This window comes from Pinus tabuliformis, chromosome 5_2, assembly GCF_031772625.1.
Source record: "Pinus tabuliformis cultivar Carrire ecotype Pingquan chromosome 5_2, CPIR1, whole genome shotgun sequence".
In the NCBI taxonomy this organism is placed as follows: Eukaryota; Viridiplantae; Streptophyta; class Pinopsida; order Pinales; family Pinaceae; genus Pinus; species Pinus tabuliformis.
Genome location: NC_142306.1, coordinates 129,260,267 through 129,282,742, shown reverse-complemented (window position 1 = coordinate 129,282,742; position 22,476 = coordinate 129,260,267). Strand labels below are relative to the sequence as shown.

The window sequence follows — 22,476 nt, the reverse complement described above, 5'->3', positions numbered from 1 at the left end:
CTCCGTTCGGAGATCTCACCCTTAGCCCTTGGGGACTCCGAGTGCCTGCTCGGGTAAGGTAGTTCCATCAGTATCTTGCAGCAGTTTCGTTGGTAGTTGGCCGGAGGATTGAGCACTATAGATGACTGCGCAGTCTTGAGAGGGATGACGCAGTTCTTTCTGGCAACAGTTTTGGATTGGGGTTTTGTAGGAGGATTTATGCTGGGTGATTGAGCAGGGGACCAGCCCTTGCCTATTGGAGGATTTTTGGCAGAGCTTCAGGCAGAGTTTTAGAGGGGTTTCTTCAGTGGCAGTGCAGAGCATTGAGGAACTGCGCAGAACCCCAAGGGGGGTGATTTTCGGGGGTCGGCTATTCTCGGAAAGCTTTATGGGTTTTTCTGGGGTTTCTTGAGTAGAGCCCGATTCTAGAGTCTCAGCATTTTCCGAGGAGGGGAGCAGCCCCAAATCATCATTTGTTTTCTAGCAGCAGCAACAACACGACAATTCTCTAGCAGCATCCACACAGTTCTGAGAGAGGCCATTCTTTATGAGTGTATTTCTTCACTTGCCTTGTGCAAGTCAAGGTGCCATCTTTCTGATCACCTCCTGTACTCATTTTATTGCTTAGTATAATAAAATGGTTTAGCATTTCTCGCTGCATTTCTTGAGTATCTGCTTATATTTCTGGTTTACATTATTATACGTTGCACCATTGTTTCCGGTTTGAGCTTCCTGGTTCTTATATCATTTGCACGTATTTGGTTGGAGTTTTGCTGGGGTTTGAGGAATATTCTGGGTTAGGCATTACACAACCTTCTTTTGTGAAGAATGCTAAGGACTGTAATGTAGCCCTAGAGATGGCCTGCAACTTCGCACGTGTGGAAGGTTTAGGGCTCTCCTAGCCCTCCTAAACCCTCGCTCCACTTGTCACTGCTCTTTAAACAATTCTGCCATTCAAATAGACCTAAGACCGAATGATTTTCTTGACAAGTAGGGCAGATAGAAAGATGCCCTAGCCTCGCACGTGTGGATGAGCTTCCTACGGTTATGGAGGACAAAACAAACTTCTCTTTTGATTTCCTGCGGCTCCTTGATCTTCTCCTTTACCTCACACCCAAAGACAATCTTCTTCGCATTGATTGGAGATCGAAAATGATCTTGAGTGTGTGTTCGAATAGAAGAGGAGAGACCCTTATTTATAGTATTAAGGGCTACTCATTAGGCCGACATATCATGCCTTTAGGCCGACTTGTTTATGTGATAGAGCCGACATGAATATATATATATATATATATATATATATATATAAATGTATTTAGGCCGAAAATATATTGCCTCTTTTATCTTCGCTTGGAGGAGACTTTTACTAGCCATTTGTTCTTGAACTTGGAGGAGTCTTTCCACATGATTCTGCCCTTGATCTTGGAGTCACAAGTTATACATTTACAAGTGTAAATACTTACATCAATGACACAAACCTATCACCTAGCCTAGAGCTCATAATGAGAGCTACTAAAACAAATTTTGAGCATGTAACCCATGACTCAAATTTACAAAATATTTTGCTAGATATAATTTACATCATTTATATTGGAATGTGTCATTATGAAGACTGAACCTAGTTACACTTTCTTCGTAAAGGATAGAGTGCAAAATGAGTGGAAAAATCTGCCTTTTCCTAACTTATACACGACCAAGCACCTCATTCGTGATTTTTTGGATAAACTCTTGATTTTATCCTGAGTTTTACGATTAAATATTGAGTTTTTTTATTTTTGAAAAAATCATGAAAAACTAGGCCGATAAAATCAATGAGTTGAAAAAATCGCGAGTTCTCGATGTTATCACGATTTTATCGGGACTTTTTCCATATAGGTTCTTGTTAAATTATATTGAATAATTAATGTCCAAGACTTCTCTCTTAGACACTGGTGTAAAGCAGAAGAGTTACTTACGCTTTTTTTTCTTCTTACCAGCAACATTTCATCCCATCCCCAAGCACTTAAGTGAGAATGAGAATGCCGGTACTTTGCCAAACCCCAATTGGTCCAGAAAGGGAAAACATGTCATAAGCGAGATTTGAACTTGGGTGGGGAGTGCTACCTTCTCAATTCACACTTAATGATAAAAGCCCTAATCTACAAGGTGCTACATGAGAGGGAACTACTAGGATCAGGATGGTTGCCACTATCACTAAGCAATCTATCATCTCACTTTAGATTGTCTCTTCTCCAATTCAAGAGGGGTATCCTTAGGTGTTAGGATTACTAAAACTATAATAGTGAAGATCAAAGGTGATGTGAAGAGATAGCTCTAGCAAAACAATATTTTTGTGGTATAATGAAAATAAAATGATGGAAGAATCACAAGACTCTAGCAAAACAATGCTTTTGTAGTATAATGAAAATAAAGTGATGGAAGGATCACAAGCTTAGTGCCAATCCAACAAGGCAAATGCGTTCAAGAGGTCGATCCAAGAGGGAAATTTAATAAAAGGTTAAGACTACAAGGGATACATATGCATACCACAAAAAACTTAACATTGCTGAAAATCGAAGTAAAGAAATAATTGGATGGCCTTGAAAATGGCACATCAAAACTATGCCATTAGGGTATGTCATACACAATGGTTTTTTAGTGTAGTACCCACTCCAGAAGATGCTAGATACAATGGAAGACGACTACGTATAAGACAACAAAGGGTTCAAGAAGGAGAAACTCCTCACATGAAGCCTTTCCAATGGGCTAGAAATACCCTTCTCTTGACCCTACAAAGCAAGTTCTAGCAATCTCTTCCACATAAGCAACGATTAAAAGCATTAGAACAATAAGATACACATTGATAGGAAAGAAAGATATATCCATTACACATTGATAGGAAAGAAGCCCTTACACATCACATATGCTCCAAGAAAGATAATCCATTGAGTCCCAAGGAGGGGAAACTCCAAAAGTCTAGCCATGACAAATGATGGAGAGAGCTACTCTTTAAATAGAGTGAGCTTCTTGTCCATTTACAATAAAATAATAATTGTTTTCCTCGATCCATTAATTCTTCAGAGGTGGATCCCCCATTCAAAGATAGCCTCAAAAGACATACAACTTTTCTCTATGAGCAAGGTGTCATCCACCGTGCGCATGCATTAATTTCACTCTTCCTAGTAACCAAACTGCTCAAACAACAAAGATGATCCATTCCTCAAAAAGTTGGTCGAAATGCTGTGATAAATGTAATGTGGGAGATTTGTAACCATCATAACTTGGTCAATATTGTTCATAATTTATATTATGACATGAATTTGGAAATGCTGCAATTAGTCTGCATTTAATGGTGTTGATTTGGTTGAAATCTGGGCAATTTGTCAAAATATATCCTCTCTCGAAGGTAGGATGCCCTCAAAATATTCAATAAACTATAGATCTAGGGTTTGGAACAAGGTTAGTTGGGAGTGGGAGCGAAAACGAGGAGCGAGAGCGGGAGCGACATTTTCAGAAGCTCTCGGTTTGGGAGCGATTCAGGGAGCAATTTTTTATATAATATATATATATATATATATATATATATATATATATTATATTTTGATGCATATGTGTCAACAAAACATGTAGAATGATGAATTAGATATAAAAAACATAGAAAACATAGATTGAACCATATAACAACAATCATCTAGAAGTTATAATCTTCATCAACCACGTCCACAAGTTAGTAACATAGTAACAATACAACATATTGAGTCTCATGATTCATCAATCTTAAAATTTCAAGCTTTCAAAATTCAATATATAACATTTATCATCATTGATCACCAAAGTTGTACTTGTAAGCTAAGTGTAACCATTACAACAAATAATATCTAACATGAAATGAAATGTTATAAAATGAAACGAAATGAAACAACTTTCAACTTTCACGGAACATCATATTCATAATTCATTACCAATGAGTTATAATTGCCAACTTCAAACTTCAAACTTAAATTGTCATATATTGTTTACAAAAAATATCATAATAAATATGAAAGAGTCAACAGTTATAAAAACTACTAGAAACTAGAAAAGACAAGTAAATCTATTATCTATTGCTAATGCTTGGGCCTCTTGCCACCACGAGAAATGTCTACTTTTTTAGTCTTGTTGGAAAATCAGGATCTTTGTCATTAATATCATCCTCTAAGCATTAATATCCAGAGGTATCTTTGTCATTACCTCTGGATGTGTATAGGGATCTTTGTCATTAATATCACCCTCTAAGCATTAACATAAGATAGAAAAAACATAGCATGTCAAGTCAAGATTTTGTTTGAGTGATGGGTACATTTTTAGTAGGGTCATGATAGAGGAGTTCGACAACCAATGTCACTAACATCAAGGTACATAGAGGGATTGGTGCTCTTGATTAAATATGAGTTCTATACCCTAATGTGTGGCAAAATCCAATGGAAACATTGCAATCCCCCTAATCCTAAAATCCTGAAAAACTAATAAGTCTGTTGGATTTTGAATGAGATCTAAAATTCTACTTTCTCCATATGAAGTAATGTTAAAAATTTAAGTAAAAGAATGAAAATGAAGATTAAGGAGAATGTCACTTTAACATTACCATGAATTGCATATCAATACTAGGGCCATAGGCTTGATCATTAGGCTAGCCCACTCAAAAATTATTTGTTTCTTTGAAAAACAATTGCATTGGAATATTACTGCAATTTTTTTTTGCAAAAAGACTAGGGAGCTCCCCTAATCGCTCCCTAAAAGCCAGGGAGCATTTTTTTTAGAGGGAGCGCACTCTCGACTAGCTCCCGAGCGGAGTACGAATTGGTAGCGGGTTTGTCGGGCAGGGGGGGGGCGCTCCCCTGCAACCCTGGTTTGGAGCCTCCTCCAACCATGAGTAAATATGCAATGTGGCCTCAAGTGATGGATGTCCTCAAATCAAGTGAATCCGTGAAACAAGGCATCAATTCTATGAATAAAACATGTGGAATGTCATCAATGGTAATTAACTCCATAAAGACAGGGGGCATCCCTTCATCAACTAGTAAAATAAGACTTATGCTTCAACATATGTATAACAAAGCACTCAAATGACATGTGTAGCTCCTGAAAAGGTGAATGTGTAGCTCTTCAAGGTGAGATGTCCTCCATAAAATGCATGCAAGCAACCTCCTCAATTGGATGATTGGTATTTCCCAAGGTGGACATCCTCAACCAAAATATAGATATGGGTGTAATAAGGCTCCAAGAAAGGTGGATGTCCTCAACCGTAATATAGATATGTGTGCAATAAGGCTCCGATAAAGATTGACATCGACCATAATAAATTTTTTGACCAAGACAATCTCCAGAGAAGGCAAGTGTGAGACGTCTAAGTGGCACATGTAGCTCTCCAATAAGATGCCCATAAATGATGCATGAGAATGTGTGCAAGCAATGGTCCACTTGTTGTAACAACTCCTTGAACATAGGATGACCTCAACATGTGTGCTAAGAGTGATCACTCCATGAAAAGTGTTGGTCCATGATGCCAAGATGCCACATAAATGGCAATCGTCTCCATACAAGCAACGTCATTGCCATACCAAGACTACAACAATATTGAGTCATGCAAAAATGTGAAACCAAATTAAGCCCATGGGAATGTGGCAAGTGCTTTGTACTAGTGTGAATCCAACCATTTGGTGATGCCAATATAATGTCAACTTAGTCCAAAAGTGCTAGGGTGTTCCATTAAGGTTGTCATATATCTTGATATCCATAATGAAGCCTGGAACATCACATGACCAAATGGCATGATTTCTTCATTATAATCAAGTATACCATGCAAAACACCATCAGGACAAACATGATTTTATCATCTCATCAACCATCAACCATCAACCAAGGCATTAAAATCATCGAGTGAATTCACAACCACTAGGTCATCCAAAGCTCCATCAACCTATAAACCTGTTATTGTAATAAAAATCACAAGAATAGTGAAACAAATCACTAGTGCAGGCCTCATGCAAAATTAGGGGTAACAAGGAGGATAACAATTTTTCCTTTCAAGTTTCAACTACCTGAGCTAGACCCCATTGACTAAATGTTTGAAAACATCTCATCCTGCCCTCAAGCACTTAAGTGAGAGTGAAATTGCTGGCACATTGCATGCCCTAATCAACTCATGCGGGGCAAACATTTCACAAGTTCAATTTGAGCTTGGGTGGGAAGGATAACAACTTCTCCACTTAACCACTCAGGTTACACCCAATCGAAAAAATGATTAAAAACATCTCGATACCCTTAAAACTCTTAAGCAAGAGTGAGATTATTGGTACCTTGCCAACCCTAATTAACTTTGGCATGGAAAACGTGTCACAAACTGGGTTTGAACTTTAGTGGGGAGGATAACAACTTGTCCTCTTAACCACCAATGCTAGATCCATTTGACCAGAACATGAGCTATTTTACTCCCTTCCTAGTTTAAATGCATTTTTAGTGCTAAGCTAGTAAAATGTGGGTTCTCATGTGAATGTTTATGATGCATAGTAATTATATGAATGGTGTGCATGATACACTTAATTCATAGTTTTGATAGAATTATATGCTACAAGGAATTTGGAGTATAGAGGAAAAGGTCATTACAAAGAGGTGCTATAAGTATAAATGGGCTTGGCAAGGCCTAAACATAAACTTATTATTTGAATCATTCTTGTGATACCCATTCAAAGAGTTTAGTTTGGCTGTAAGGTTCCTAAACAGGAAATTAAGTGATAAACAAAGCAAGCAAACAGTCCAGCAATCAAAAAAACGAAATACACATTAGGCACCCATGAAAACGCTGGAAATAGAGAACTGCTGAGCCATTTTATTAAATCTTCAAGGGAAAATACAATGATAAATGGAATGGTGCACTTGGGCTTGTCTCTAAGGACAAGCGTGACAAAACCCAGGTGAGCAAATGCTGATTTGAAGGCTGCCCAACTGCTGCACTAAAACTGATCTGTGCTGCCCAGAAACTGCGCTGTTTGTTGGAATCAAAAGGCTGGAATCACTGCTTCCCGTGCTCAGAAAATTATAAGATTTCAGCTCTCGGATCCTCAGCCAAAACCCACCAAAACCCAGGAAGGGTTTGGCCTAGTTCAGACTTCTGAAATTCGACCCCCAAGGAGCCCAACCTCTACTGCAACTGGTAAACTCGGCCTACCTGAGTGAAGCTGGGAAACCTCCCAAAAACTACCCCAAATCACTGGGATGAGCCCTCCTATGAATTTCCTTCCTTCCCAACTGTGATTCCAGTGTTGTGGCTCTTTCCCTCAAGACCCATGTGTTGCCCAGACTGGCCCTCTGCGCTGTCCTCCAAGACTGGAATTCGAACTGCTTGTTTGCTGCACTCTCTTGCTCCAAAACTCCTCTTGAGTGCTGACCCAATGATGTCCTTCGAATCTCTTGGTTTCTCCGGCTAATGGCTGGCCCAATGAAGCTCTCCCCTCAACTGCGTGTTCTCTATCTGCTGGCCCAGAAATACGCACTTCTGGATGATGGCTGAATGGATTGGCTGTAAATACTCCTTGGTGCTCCTCAAGATGCTATGAAATTGCCTTCCTAGGGTGGCACTCGTAGTCCCCCGAAGGTAAGGTTGAATATCTCGCTTGAGACATTCGTCGCTGAACAACCAATTGACTCGGCTAAGCAGCTTGAGCAAACAGTCAAGTGATTTTCGATATGCAAGAGTGAATGAATGCCCAAGTGAGGAGCTCTTCCTCCTTGTGGCTTCGTGGGCCTCCCTTTGCCTCATGTGGGCCCCTCCAACAGCTATACAAATTCCCTCCAAGGCAATTCAAATTGCTTAGTATGCTTTTCCACGTGGATGGCCCCCACCTTGCACTAGCAAAATAATTTGGCTATATTTCCCCTAAGTCCCTAAGTCGAAACTGCTTGTGTCCTTTTCCTTAGCAAAATTGTACAAAATTGTGCAGAGACAACGCATCTTACAAATTCTTTTGGGAAGGGACATGACAATCCTCTGCTCCCAAATGTTGCTTTCCCATAAGCAACTTCAGAGCTGGGTGCTCCAAAATGTGCTCACCTTCCTAGGTGGCATCCTCATCCAGCAAGTTCTTCCAGCGTACCAAGAACTCCCTGATGGTCTTGCTCCTCAACTTCCTCTCCCGCCTCTCCAAAATGGCCTCAGGCTCCAAAACCAAGTGGCCCTCATCATCCAACGGGGGTAACTCTACTGCTGCTGTCACTTGTTGTCCCAACACCTTTTTAAGGCATGAGACATGGAATATGTTGTGAATCCTGCTCCTTGGAGGCAGCTCCAGCTCGTAGGCCACCTCCCCAACTTGCTTGACTACCCTGTATGGCCCATAAAAATGGGGCTGTAGCTTCTCGGTCCCCTTTTGCTTCAATGTGGATTTCCTGTACGACTGTAAACAGAGGCACTCCAAATCCCCCTCCTCGAAATGTCTCTTGGTCCGGTGCCGATCTGCGTACACCTTCTGCTGGTTCTACACTGTCACTAAGTTATCCTTGAGAGCCTTGAGGATGTCTTGGCTCTCTTGGATCCAATCTTTGGCCTTTGGGGCCCGACTGTCTCCAAAAACAACGTCAGCAAAAGATAATGCATCATAACCATACAAGGCACGGAAAGGAGTCATACCGATGGACATGTGATGGGTGGTGTTGTAGCAATACTCGCCCAAATGCAGCCACCGAATCCAAGCCCTCTGCTGCCTAGTCACGTAGTTCCTCAGGTACCCCTCTAGCCACTGATTAACTCACTCGGTCTGGCCATCTGTCTGGGGGTGGTAACTCGTGCTAGGGGTGAGCTTAGTACCAACCAACCTGAAGAGCTCCTGCCAGAAATCTCCTATGAACCTGATATCCCTGTCACTCACGTTGTTCGTAGCAAGCCGTGTAACTGGAAGACCTCCCTAAAGAACAACTCTGCAACCTGTGAAGCTGAATATCTGGTAGGGATGGCGAAAAAGTGGGCATACTTGGTCAACCGGTCGACCACTACATAAATGCAGTCCTTGCCCTGTACTGTGGGGAGCCCCATGATGAAATCCATGGAGATACTCTCCCATTTCCTTGCAGGATGAATCAACTCCCCGTTGTTCCTCTGACATGCCTCACACTCCTGTACGTGTTTCAACACATCCCCCTTGAGGCCCTTCCATGTGAAGCACTCCCTGACTGCCATGTATGTTTTCTTGAACCCCTGGTGCCCTGACAATGGCGAGTCATGTGCTGCCTGGAGCACTCTCTCCCTCAACTGCGAGTTGGGAACCAGAAATATGCACCCCTTGTAGTAGATGACCTCATCCATCACCCGATAGCGCTCATCTGCGTGGGTACCCTCCAAAATCTCGCATGCCATCTTGTCCTTGGAATACTCCACCAATAACCGGGCCTTTGAATCAGGGCAGTTGCTCATGAGTGATAGTCATGCGGGTCTCCGGGATAGGGCATTAGCCACCACATTGTGTTTCCCCTGCACATACTCTATGTCGAAGTCATAGGTCTGCACCTTGCTGACCCATCTCTGTTGTTTGTTGTTGAGGCCCTGCTGCCCCATGAAGTGACGAAGACTGTTGTGATAGTCTTCACCCAAAACCTGTTACCCACCAAATACTGTCGGAACTTGGCCAAGGCATGCATGATGGCCAGCATCTCCTTGTCATATATAGAATATGACCTCTCATGGGGTAAGAGCTTTTGACTCTCGAAAGCAATGGGGTGCCCATCCTGAGATAGTACTGCTCCGACTCCCTCCCCGGATGCATCACACTCCACGGTGAAGGGCTGGGAGAAGTCCAAAAGTGCCAAAATTGGACAACTACTCATCACCTCCTTGAGGCGGTCAAAAGCTGCCTGTGCCCCATCTATCCATGCGAAAGCCCCTCTCTTGGTCAAATTTGTGAGGGGAGCTGCCAACTGTGAAAATCCCTTGACGAACTTCCGGTAATATGTGCAGATGCCCAAGAAGCCCTCAACGCTGTCACATCTTTGGGTACTGGCCAATCACGGATAGCTCGTATCTTCTCCTCATGGACCTTCACCCCATCTGCACCAATGATATGTCCCAAGTAGAGCATCTTGGTCATGCCAAACTCACACTTGGACAACTTGGCATAGAACTGCTACTCCTCCAAAATACGCAGCACCTCCTCCAAGTGTTGGAGATGCTCCTCCCAACTCTTGCTGTAAATCAAGATGTCGTCGAAGAAAACCAATGCAAATCTCCTCAAATGGCTGTAGAACACATGGTTCGTACATGACTGAAAAGTAGCCGGGGCATTGGTCAACCCAAATGGCATGACTAGGAACTCGACAATAGGATTCCAAACTATGCAGACAAAGAAGATTTCAGGAATGCTAAGGACATTCAAACACTTATAATCCAATTGAGAGGCTGAACTACCTAATATTCCCTCCCACTCACTTGTGCTTATTTTGAATGTGCATGCACTCTTTGAAAAACAACACCTTAATGATTTTTGTCGTTTTTATGTCTTCAAGTGGAATTATTTTTGGCGTTATCTTCTCGTTATAGAAAGATGGACCTTTTGTTTTTTTGTAATAGGTTGTCCTTTTTTACATAGACGACGCGTGATAATAATTTAGTGTTCAACTAAGGCTTATTTATTGGTGCCTTGAAAACCATAGTGGTCTGAGTCACGATTTAAATAAACTGGAAGACTCGAGTCTATATATTCAGTCTATTGTACAATAGTTTTAATAGTTTTTTTTAGCTGTTTTGTAAGTTCGTTCAATATTCTTCAAGATGAAAGCATGTTCCTCCTATAATAGTTCTAGGATGTGATACCTGTTGAAAATTAGGGTTAATGTCTTGATATTCAAAGCAATTTATGTTGTTTACATTTAAATTTCTTTGAGTTACTATTTGTTTCCATTGTCATTAATATGGTTTTCAACATTGTAACATGTTTTTTCTCAACCTTTTCGGCAAAAGCTTTATTTTTTAATGGTGCTTGTGCATTATATGGATCAAGATTCTCTATGGATTTGAAAATAAATAATTCACTTGGAATATAATTTTGATTAGTAGCTGCTTGATTATGTAATGTTTCATTTGTGAGTATAGTCATTCAAATGTTGATTGGATCCATCCTTGGCATCTCAAAGAGATTCTGACATCAAAGTGCTGGGCAACCTGAAAATTTAGTAGTCTTTCCTTGTCTTCTTCATCTTTGCTTGTGTCAACTTGATAAAAGTATTGGTATATAAATTTGAAGCTTCACCCGGTTCTATTCTTAGGTGAAACATAATATATTTTTGGTGTCAATTATTCTAATTGTGTCCTTGTTTGAAATTTGAATATAAATACCATTTCTCTTTTGTACCTTTGTATTCTTATTTATTTTTTGCATGTTTTACATTGACATTGCATTCATATTTTGAATGGAAATGCCTTGCCTTGGTTATACCTTTGTATTTCCTCGTTTTTTTGCATATTTTACTGGGATTGTGCATTTTGGGTGTCTAGTCACGGATTTCTGCTTGCTCTTCTTGTACTTGATAATGATTCATTTATATTTATATATGGTGGGTAAGATATTTTGGTTAGGTTCTGCATATGTTTTTTGCTTGCTTATTCATTTTTGTAATAATCATTGTGCCTGTAACATGTAATTTTGCAGGGTGATCGGTTAAGAACTGAGTTGGATTCTCTTCATGGTCAAGCTGCAATGCTGGCTGCATTAGTGTCTGCATCACGAAGGTTGCCACTTGGTGTTCCATGCAGGTATATATCTATAGTCTCGTGCTTTTCCCTATTATTTTGCAATTGCAAACAAAAGTAAAGAATTAAAATAAAAATGTACCCGTACTATTAAATGGGTAGGTTTTTACAATGCCATGTTTTTATTATTGATTTCATTAAACAAGGCTCGTTTGTAGCTACTTGCACCTAACTGTGGCAGATTCTTCTCATTCGTTTGGATGTTTACTCTTTATTTGGAGGAATACCTTTATTGACTTAATTATTCAATTAATCTTGTGTATGAACATATTCTTTTTTTTCATAAATGGTTTTTTGCAATCATCAATGGAGGACATCTAAGTCCCTTTTAATTTGATTCAATCACCTCTAATTTTTGTGATTTGGATGATTTAACTACATTTACAAAGTGCTTGTATGCTCTTTACCTACAAGGTCTCTATTTGGAATTTGTAGACACACGATGATGTGATATTTATTCATATGTTGAAAACAATAATTAGTAATCATGCACTCCACATGGTTGTATTACATTTTCAGCTAAGTGTAGCTAGATGGCTTGCTGTTGTTGAAATTCCACGCACCCTAGGTCAGGTCTATGCCCTAGCTAGGAACACAAACACACTAGAGATGCCCAACCAAAAACAACTTTGGACAGTGGAATATAACAACAACAGATCAACAACAGCACACAAGATTTTGGCCCAAATCACATTCCTTATTAGTTCATCAACAAGAAAACAATAGGGCTCCTGTACGAGGGATCATGGCCCTTTACAAACCCTGATACAATGCTATAGTACACAGTGAGTCCTTTAACTAAAACAACTGGGGCTGAGGCCAATTCCTTTATGTCCTCATTTGCCCAATTACAAATACAATCAGCTGTACTTTGCTTTCAAAATACAACCAGCAGTAACTTGACTTACCTGGGCTGTTCCTTTAGCCCACAGTCCTCATGCCAGCTTGCTGTCCTTGCTGTAGCTGCCTTCCTTCTCTGCTACAGACTTCTTTTGGCACTATGTCTGCTCCTTTAGACCCTGTGCCATCTTCAGCCTGTCTTAGCTGCCCACCTGGCAGCCCTAGGCACAATCTCCATAGCAAACTACTTTACTTGGGTTTTTCCTTTAGCCCTCGGTTACCTTGCTGTAGCCTCTGCCCAGCTGTGCTGCTCACTCTGCCAGCTCTGTGGAAGCCCTAACTAGCTGCGGACTGTTCCTTTCAGTCCTAACTAGACCTGATGGGCCATCGGCCTGCTCTATCAGGTGGCGGCCTCTTCTGTTTAAGCGCTAACAGACCACAATCTCCTTGGCCCTGCTCCAATACTAGCAGTCTAGTCCTTAAACAGACCTCTGGCCACCAGGCCTATGCCTCGGCCCTACCAAACAGACCCTTGGCCTAGTCCTTCAGACCTCTAACCAGCCCTAACCAGCCTCAGATCTCCTGCTTGTAGCCTTCTGTAGCCCTAACCAGGCCACGCTGTGCCCTCAGTCTCCAACACTCCAGCCTCAACCTGCCTTAAACCACACAGAACAGACCCTTGGCCCTGCTGTTCTGCCCTGCGGCCCTGCAGCCCTCCAAGACAGAATCTCACTCAGCCTCGAAGACAGAACACATCCTTGCTGTGGCTATCATCCAAGGTCTGAAGCTAATTTTGTTCTTGTCATCATGTCCAAAAATATTACCACAAAAGTAGGTCAGTGGAACTGAAATAGTACTGTCAGTGTAACAAACTGGCAGTGCCATGGCAGCTCCTAAATCTAAGTTAAGAAAAAATGAGTACAAAAACATGAAATATCTAATAACAAAACCCTGGAGGTCAAAGTAGCTAGTCTGACAGGGAAGGAATACAGGGACATAAATTGAAATGAGTACGCGAGTGAAAATTCAATCTCAGGAAAACAACATGTTAAGTGGTGGTGTAGCTGAGGGCCAAGACTGAAAGAGAGTCTGATACAGAGAAACATTAAATTATTACTATAGTCCTAGTTCTTGATTTCATTAGTGAATGAAATATTGAAATTATGTGGCTGGAGTGGCCTGCAAAACCCTACTTTTGAAACAAACTTGAGTTCTAAGAGAGTCTTGATTAACCGGAAATTGAGCATAAATTATATTTGCATTTGCTGATTTTAAGTTACTCTTTGTTGAAATGAATGGCCCTATGTTTAATGTGGTGCAGGCTGCCTTTGGCTATTTTTGACCCTATGTTTAATGTGGTGCAGGCTGCCTTTGGCTATTTTTGAAGTAGCAAAGAAGTTTATGCTGGAGTCTAGTCGGAAGGCTCGAGCAGGTGTAGAGAAAGAAGTTGGCTGGATGCTTTTAGCTGCTGTTATCTCCTCAATGTCAAAAGAAGTACTTTAAAAAAACTTCTTTTTTTTTCGATAGCATCCAAGAGTGGTTGTATCTTATTAGTTTGACACATTTGCTTGGATGCCATTTGATATTTATTAATTTTGATAAATCCCTTTGAAGCTTGAGGGTAAGATTAACTTTTGTTACACAAATCAGGAGCTAGAAGAACAGGAATTTGATATCCTTGCTCTCTGGACTATTCCTTTTGGTGGTAATATTGAACATCGACTGAAACAAGCAGAAGAAAATTTAGAAGCAGAAGTATGGTGGGTTCTCTTTTCTTTCCTGTTCTTTGTAAATTAAATCTCAATATTGGCTTTTAGTTTTCCCAAAATTCTTTTTCTAGTACTTGGAAGTATAACGGGGGGACAACCAAGTAACTTTATAAGATAAAAAATTTAGAGAAATCTCTGAAGTTTACACATGCTGAAACAGAAAATCCTTTTTAAATTTTAAATTGCAAATCGCTGCTTAGATGATTCCTTGTTTACAATTAGTGTATTGGAAATTGTTAGAATTTAGTATAAATGAAGAATTGAATCCATTTATATTGTACACTAAGAATTTAATTTATCATTGTTTATATTATTTGTCTTATTTTTCAACGTTCCAGAGTCCTACAGAAAAGTGAGAACAAGAAAAAATAAAACAGCAAAAAGGTAATAAATAATCTGCAGGAGAACTGTCCGTTAAATAAGTAAACAAGAGGTTTTGGCTTCCATGTGAACAAGCAATTGCTTACTGTCTAGAGATAATAATGCTTTCTATTTCCTTTCTTTTTGTCATTTGACGGTTTGTGGCTTATGGGGGTTTCTTGGCCTAAATATTTTGGCTAAGTCATTGTAATGTTTTGAGATTGCTAAAACAATTTTTGGTCTGGTAAAAGATCCAGCCTCATGTTTTGGCTTTCAGTATAGTTTTTATTGACCTGGGAAATTTGAGTGCTTTTCAGATTGAAAAGCCTGGTTAGACAGGTTGTCAGACTTTAGGTGCATTCCATTTCTATAGTTTCACTTCCCCACAATATATGCATCTTAGCCTGTGGTATACCTGTGAAGCTGAAATGTTTGAGGTGTTGGAAATTGTAACTAGGTTCGGTCTTCATAATGACCTTTTGTAATCATGACATTGTATATTTTGTATAAAGAAAGAAAAAGAAAGAAAAAGAAAGAAAAAATAATTTTATTTTATTCAAAGCATGAGTTTCATTCTCAAATCTAGGTCAAAAGCATGGTCTACGCGCTTTTGGGACTTTCTAGGTCTTTCTAGGACAAATGAGAATTTATGTCATGTATTATAGCCCCATTTGGACTCTTTGTAATAAAGCAAAATAATTATTTTGAGTCAATAAAAAGCCATTTATTCCTCCAAGACCAAGTCGGCCCAGGCAAGGAGAAGTCAGTATAAAGAAGGGCTATTCGACCCCTCAAGAAGGTTATAAATAAAAGGAGCTTGACTAATTTGAGAAGGAAGGGATCGATTTCTTCTCCCTTCTGCATCTTGAGAAGGAAGGGATCGATTTCTTCTCCCTTCTGCATCTGATACTGTCCCAGATGGTTCTCAAGCAACATCTTCCGTCAGACGGAAGTTCCCTCATACAAGGTGGTCAAGGCCTCCCACATTTCCCTTGCTATTTCCTTTTCAACAATATGTGGGATCACATGATCCTTGACCCCGTCTAGAATCATGCACTTCGCCTTCGCTTGAGCCTCCTCGCATTTCTTGAGAGGATCAGTATCGACCGGTACAACGACCACTTTCAAGGCATAATCATTGATGTGATTCTTGTCCAAGACCACCAGGATCTTGGCCTTCCAGATGACAAAGGTGGATGCTTCATCCAATCTGTCCTGATCCCTCGGTCCATTGACTGCAATCTTTGCTCAAACAAGTATAGAACAGGTTCTCTTCTCCCTCTCTTGCTGCTACCCCAGCAAGACTCGGATCTGGATTTCTTTGGCGCTAGAAATCCTCTAAGGAACAAGTTCCTTCTAGACTCCCTCTGAGTCCTGATTTCCTTCACGGAAATCCTCCCGCCAAATAATGTCGAATCACCCCTTCTCCAATCCTCCTTTGCTGTTGCTCAGCAACCCGGACCTAGATTTCTTTTGGCAAGAAATCCGTCAAGGCAGTGACTCCCTCTACCTCAGTTTCGTCTCCACAGACATTGTTCTGCAACAACAACAACAATGTCCCACCAACACCACAGATCGAATCTGCACTGCTTCTACTGCCCTGACAACTGACTGATCTGACCCCCTCAGGCTCTGCGCTGACCTAGAGAGCTGACTCAGTCACCGCATGAGCTCCTCTTGGCTATTGCGTCTCCTCCTCCTAGCTTAGAAAGCTAACGCAGGCACTGCGTCACTCCTTCAGCTGCTCCTTTGGCTCTGAAACAACGCTGTCACTTGGGACAACTGCCTCTTTGCAACAGATTTGCTGGATCTCTCGGCTGATGGCTTCAGTGTCCTATGATCTGCAATGCTCTGATACCATGTGAAAATTTCTGAATTTATACAAACAGAAATCCTACTATAGTCACTGGTTTATTGTCTCCTACTTGTTATTTCATTCAACAAGTTATTTAATTATAAACATCGATGAAAAACACTATTGCAGACTACATTGACATACAAATCATAAACTGAAACAATAGATGAGACAAACACACAAGGGACACCACGCCCCAGAAAAATCGAACTGATTTGATCACTCGATGTATCTCCAACCGACCCTTAAGCCTCCTCTTATACTTTTCCTGTTGATGAATCAACGACCGAGATTAAGTGCCTAATCAACGACTAAGATTAAAACAGACTTGATCCTCGCCTCTTAGAAGCTTCTCAACCATATTTTTATTAATACCCATTAATATTTTTATTTTCCTAAGTTTAGACTTAGGAACCCGTTAAAAATATTAATTATTTTAATAACTCACAATTCGGGCAGAATTTCTCCAAACGATTTCGGGGTCTTGGAGATCTTATGTATTCTAGGGCCTCCACGAATTTTCGGAGCTAGAGCAAATCCGATGCTACCCAAAATCAATCATTGGAGCTCGACTTTGGTGGAAGTATTCACCTCAACAACATTCTATATGTTCCAGGTTTGAAGAAAACCTTACTTTCTATTTCTTCTCTAGAGGATAAGAGTGATAAAATTGCTTTTGTTGATGGCAAGGTTTTGGTTTGGGGTAAGGGCTAGTTTTGATCATGCTAGGGTAATTGGGATTTGATGCAGAAGCATTGGCTCAGAACTATCATTGTATTTTAGTAGACATAGGGGGTCTTGTGTTTTAAGGAAGTTGGTTTCCTAAGTGTTAAATTAATATAACTATTTAGGCTTTTGAGTGATTTTAATAAGATTATGAATTAATTAAGTATTGTGAGGCATATTTGTAAATGTTCTCGAATGTTGGAGAACATGAGAGATTTAGGATAGTTGAAAGATTTGGGAATCAATTGTAAATCTTAGATTAGGAATTGGTTTCATGATTTGAGGAGCTAGAGAGGATCCTTAGAGATTAAGAAGAGATTTTAGGATTTTGTTGAGAAAGTTATGGATCTAAACCAGGAATTGGTTATAGAATCCTTTTGTATAAATGTAAGCCTAAAAGGCATAGAAAGGGGTTAGCTAGAAAGAGGTTAGATAGTTAGGGGTTAGCTAACTAGGAATTAGTTCGAGAGTTAGATAGGTTTGATTGTAAGCCTACAGGCAGGTAGGAAAACAAAGGCCACTGATTAGAAAATCAGGCCAGAGAGAGAGAGACTCTTATGTAAATATTTATTTATCAATACAGAGAATTCGATTCTTGAATTGTGTGGTGTGTATTGATTAATGGAGTTATGAATTGTGTATGAATTAGTATAATTCTGCATAGTATATGTATGCAGGTGGAGTTCGAGCAAAACACAGAGAAGAAGTGAGGATGAAGGATCGTGTCGGATCGTTGAATCCAATTGAAGGATCAATGTGAAGTTCAGGAGTGACAGTGATTAAGAGTACGCGGAGTAAGTCCAAGAGGGAGTTGTGTTGCAGAACAATCAAAGACCAGAAATCCTGGAGAAAACTGAAACCACAAAAGAACACTGAGAAATGGCATAAAATCGAAGTAAAGGGAAGGACGAAGTAATGCAGTGACGATGCACAGGAGTCGTTGGATCTATGAGATCAACGAACGAGGTTGAAGGCGATGGCGACCAAGACTAAGTCGCGTAATATAAAGTAAAAGAGATGAACAATGGAGATTAAGTCAAGTGTTAGTGGAAGGAGCAACGGTTTTCGTAGGTGGAAGTGGTTTTCGAGCGGCCTCAAAACTATAAGTGGTTTCCAGAAAACGGATCCGATGAGGTTTATGAACCATATCTTAATTCAGTTGAAGTTCGGAGGTGATTGGACTGTCCATTGAATCCGTGATTGGTCAGATATCGTGTGCCAAGCAAGCGTGGAGGAATCTTTGAAAAACGGACCCGATGAGAGTTTTTGCAGTGGGATTAAATCTTGTTGAGTTCTGGTGATCAGGACCGTCCATGGGTTGACGGATCGGACGGTAATCACGCGGAAAGGTGCGTGCAGGTTAATAATCTGAGTGGACTTGATGTGTTTATCAATGCAAATTAAATTTCGTTGAGTTCCGGAGGCTGAATGGAGATCGCGCGATAGCCGTTGATCTGGTGGAGTGAAATCAACGGTGGAGGTTGAACGCGATAAGGTGAGCACCGGTAATGTGCCAAGGTCATGGATTTGGTGGAAAGGTAAGGCTTACATGTGTTTTGTGGAGTATTTCTATTATACGATAAATAATAGAAATAAGGCGGATTAAGGTTTTATGGGTTAGGTGAAGTTAACCAAAGTTGGAGACCCTGGTATGGGGTTTGGTTAATATGTGCAGGGTATAGAATTAACCAAGGTTTATGAGGGTTGAATAAGATTTCGCTGGAAAGGTTAATCAAAGTTTAGACTTTGGGTTAATCGCATGAAATTTTTCCGCTTAAGTATTTAATTAAGAAGCCTAAAGCCTAAATTTGTGAAGGTTTTCACCATGGATCAGGTGATTAATTCCTGAGACCAGTGACATGCAATTTGAATTTGCATAATGTGGGTAAGGTCAGCGTAGGCTGGCGCCAGGATTCGTGAGGGGACATTATATAGACTATTTACACCTCTCGCTCAAGCCCTAGTTCACTTAGATGTGAATCCTTCTGAACTATGGCATAGAACGTATGGACAACTTCATTATAAGATTCTGCCATCTCTAAATCAAATGGTCAATGGCATCCCCGAATTGAAGGAAGAACATGAAGGGACCTATAAGGGTTGTGCTCTAGGCAAGAATGTGAAGAAGCCATTTGCAAAGAGTGATACCAGATCTAAGGAAGTTTTGGATCTCATACACTCTGATGTATGTGGTTGTATGGCAGTAAAATCTCTTGGTGGATATCAATATTATGTAACTTTCATTGATTATTTCTTAAGGAAAACTTGGTAATACCTGCTCAAGAACAAAGATGAGGTATTTGAGAAGTTTCAAGAATTCAAGAATGTGTTTATTACTATGCACTGAAGTAAGAAATCCACATTTAGAAGCAGTAGACCAGTGGGAAAACACTCTTTGGGAAATTAAAACAGCTTGGGCCAGCTACAACATTATACCTGTGAAATGTTTGACTAAATGCCTAGTTGAAACAATCACTGAAAACTCAGAATTTTAGAGTCATTTGGGAAAGATTCTAAGTCAGTGTTTTACAGTCAGAATTTCTGTCTATGAGGATGGGTTCATAAGCAAGTAACCCAAGTTATACCATGGATACAGTGGAAATTTTGGGGCTGCATAATTAAAGAGTCGAGTCCTTTGTTAAAATGACTACACAATTCTGGGAGGTGTATTCCCCTAGCAAAAGCTGAATTCTTATGATTTGAAACTGAAGAAAGGATGAACACTTTTAGGCCACACTTTCCAGATTCTCAATATCTAATAGCCTTCAGTAGTAAATCTAAAGTATAACATTGTATGTGTCCATAACAAGGGTCGGTTAAGCTGTGTCAGTATTGCTGTCAGAGATGGGAGGTGTATGTTGCCACTAAGTGTGTTGAAACTTGAAAGAGTATTATTAACTACTGAGTCCATGTGTATTAAGGTATGAACAAAGAGTGAGAGTGAGCTTAATATGCTGCTGAGTAGTTGTATGGCTGAGTCCGAGCCAATATATTACCAGTGAGGTATCTTATTGGCCTTGTAAAAGGTTGTGATGTAAGTAGTCCGTTACTAAAGTCATATATTAAACAAATTGGTGCACTTGACTTCATTAAGGCTCAAACATGGATGAAACCTTCATAAATTCCCTTAATAAATTAGCATCAACAATCAACAGATCCTTTTTCCAGGGAATACTTTCTATGCTACAAGAGCAGCCACAAAAAGAGCATGAGTTGGGACCCAAAATCTTTAAACGTAGGACAAATTTGAAACACATGAGGGTCACGGTGAAAGCTCTTTTCAAACTAGAAGAATTGGATGCACTCCTTTCCAAATTACACCAGTTAGATGGGAAGAAACTAATTTGGGCCCTAAAACCAGCTATGCTTTCCCTAATACAAAACAAGTTCTTGGAGTACCCTTCTGAAGGGATCACACATCTAGTTGCCTCCTGTCTTAGCAATATCAAGATGCTGACCACACCTATACCTCCTTACAGTGATGACATAATGAGGAGAGTCTTCACACTGATAGTAGAGACCTTTTAGGGTTTGTATAACAATGAGGGTCCTATATTTGGGAAGAAGCTTGGGATTCTAGAAGTCATGGCCATGGTTAGATTTTATGACATCATGTTTGATCTGGTGTGTGATGACCGGATTCTCCAAATATTCCAATGCTTCATCAACATTAGGAAACATCATCCTGACGTCTTCATTTGCAGTCCATTTTGTCTTCATGTATGGGAGGGCGTGATGCCATTTGCGGGGAGTTGCAGACTAGATTGTTGACCATTTGGAGGAGAGAATAGTTGGTCTCACCTGCTACTTATGAGCTAGCCGAAAGGTTGGTTGAGTAGAACATTGGGCTCTTCAGAAGACAGTTGACTAGGGAGGAGCTGCTCAGGTCACCAAACCTGACCAATCATGCAGCAAGAATGAGTTGAGGAGGAAGGGTCTTTGCTTCATTTGCAAGGAACGTTGGGGACCTGACCACTCACGCTTAAGTGACACTGAGGAGATGACAGGGTTAGAGCAGGAGGAGATCCCTTTTGATTTTCACGGTGAGGTTTTGCTTTAATGGTTGAGTCCATGAGTTCATATGAGGATACCCATGAGGAGCATGAGCGGTCATGTGGGTATGTTGGCAGCAACCAAGGTATGAGTTCATGTGAGATGGAGTACGATGAGAAACATATTGTCTGGGGAGTAGACTTACCAAGCGAGTGAATGATGATTCAACATGGGGAGCACATAGAGGAGTCAACTGAGGGGGGCGATATGCACAGTGTGGAGAGCCAGTTGGGGGTTCGTGTTGATCCCATGATAGAGGAGGATGAGCAACCATCTTTTGGACCAACCATTGATGAGGAGTGGACAGGTGCACAGATAGCCAACAAAGTTGTAATACTTGTAGACATTTGTTGTCAGGAGATGTTGGAGTCTGACAGGTTAGTTTGGCAGGGGGTTGGTAGACTAGGGGAGCATGGAATTTTTGGTTAGATGAGGGAGGATCTTTTGGAGATGGTGGTGCATCCATCTTTGGGCCAATTGCTATACTTTTAGGGAGTAGCCCTCTTTAGGAGTACATAGACAGTGCGTGCAATATAGTTTGGCCATGTGTACCCATTATAGGGAGAGAGGTAGGATTTTCTCGATGGATATTGCTGATTGGCCAGACAGAGTTGTGTGAGATGGGCATGGTGCAACATAAGGGACTTGTTCCATATACAGGTGCCTACACATTTAGAATAGATTGGTGGGAGATCATGAGTTGGTATCCTATTGATGGAGTGGTGTTTGTTTTTATTCAGGGATGTAGTACATCAGGAGCCCTTAGATGTAAGGGATATTGCATGTTTCAGTTCGCAAAGGGATGTAGGATGACAATTCATCAACATACCATTTGCACTAGGCCTGCATCAACATAGTGGGGTTGACCTTGGTCTATGCCAAGGGTTGGACTAGCGAGGGGTGATGAGTTGGTATTGTATTGGTGGAGCAACGTTTATGGCCAAAGATAGAGCTGAGTTAGAGCCATGGGATATATGCGAAGATGATTGGTCATAGTGGCATTGGGATCTAGGCAAATCTATTTATAGCAGGATGAGCGAGAGATTTGTTTGGGATCCAGGCAGTTGGGGATCCATTCATGATTGGTTAGCATGGAGGCATGACATAACACATTGGTTCATATGGGATCCTGGTATTAGTTT

General features: G+C 40.6%; 1 protein-coding gene across 1 annotated transcript in view; it reads left to right on the top strand.

Annotated features, from left to right (window-relative positions):
* SWEETIE (HEAT repeat-containing protein) overlaps window positions 1-22,476 on the top strand; it is a 541,573-nt gene that overhangs the window by 201,949 nt on the left and 317,148 nt on the right. The window contains exons 13-15 of the mRNA XM_089436034.1: window positions 11,631-11,734; window positions 13,936-14,065; window positions 14,222-14,331. Coding sequence (XP_089292160.1) covers window positions 11,631-11,734; window positions 13,936-14,065; window positions 14,222-14,331 — 344 coding nt within the window. The remainder of the gene's footprint in view (window positions 1-11,630; window positions 11,735-13,935; window positions 14,066-14,221; window positions 14,332-22,476) is intronic.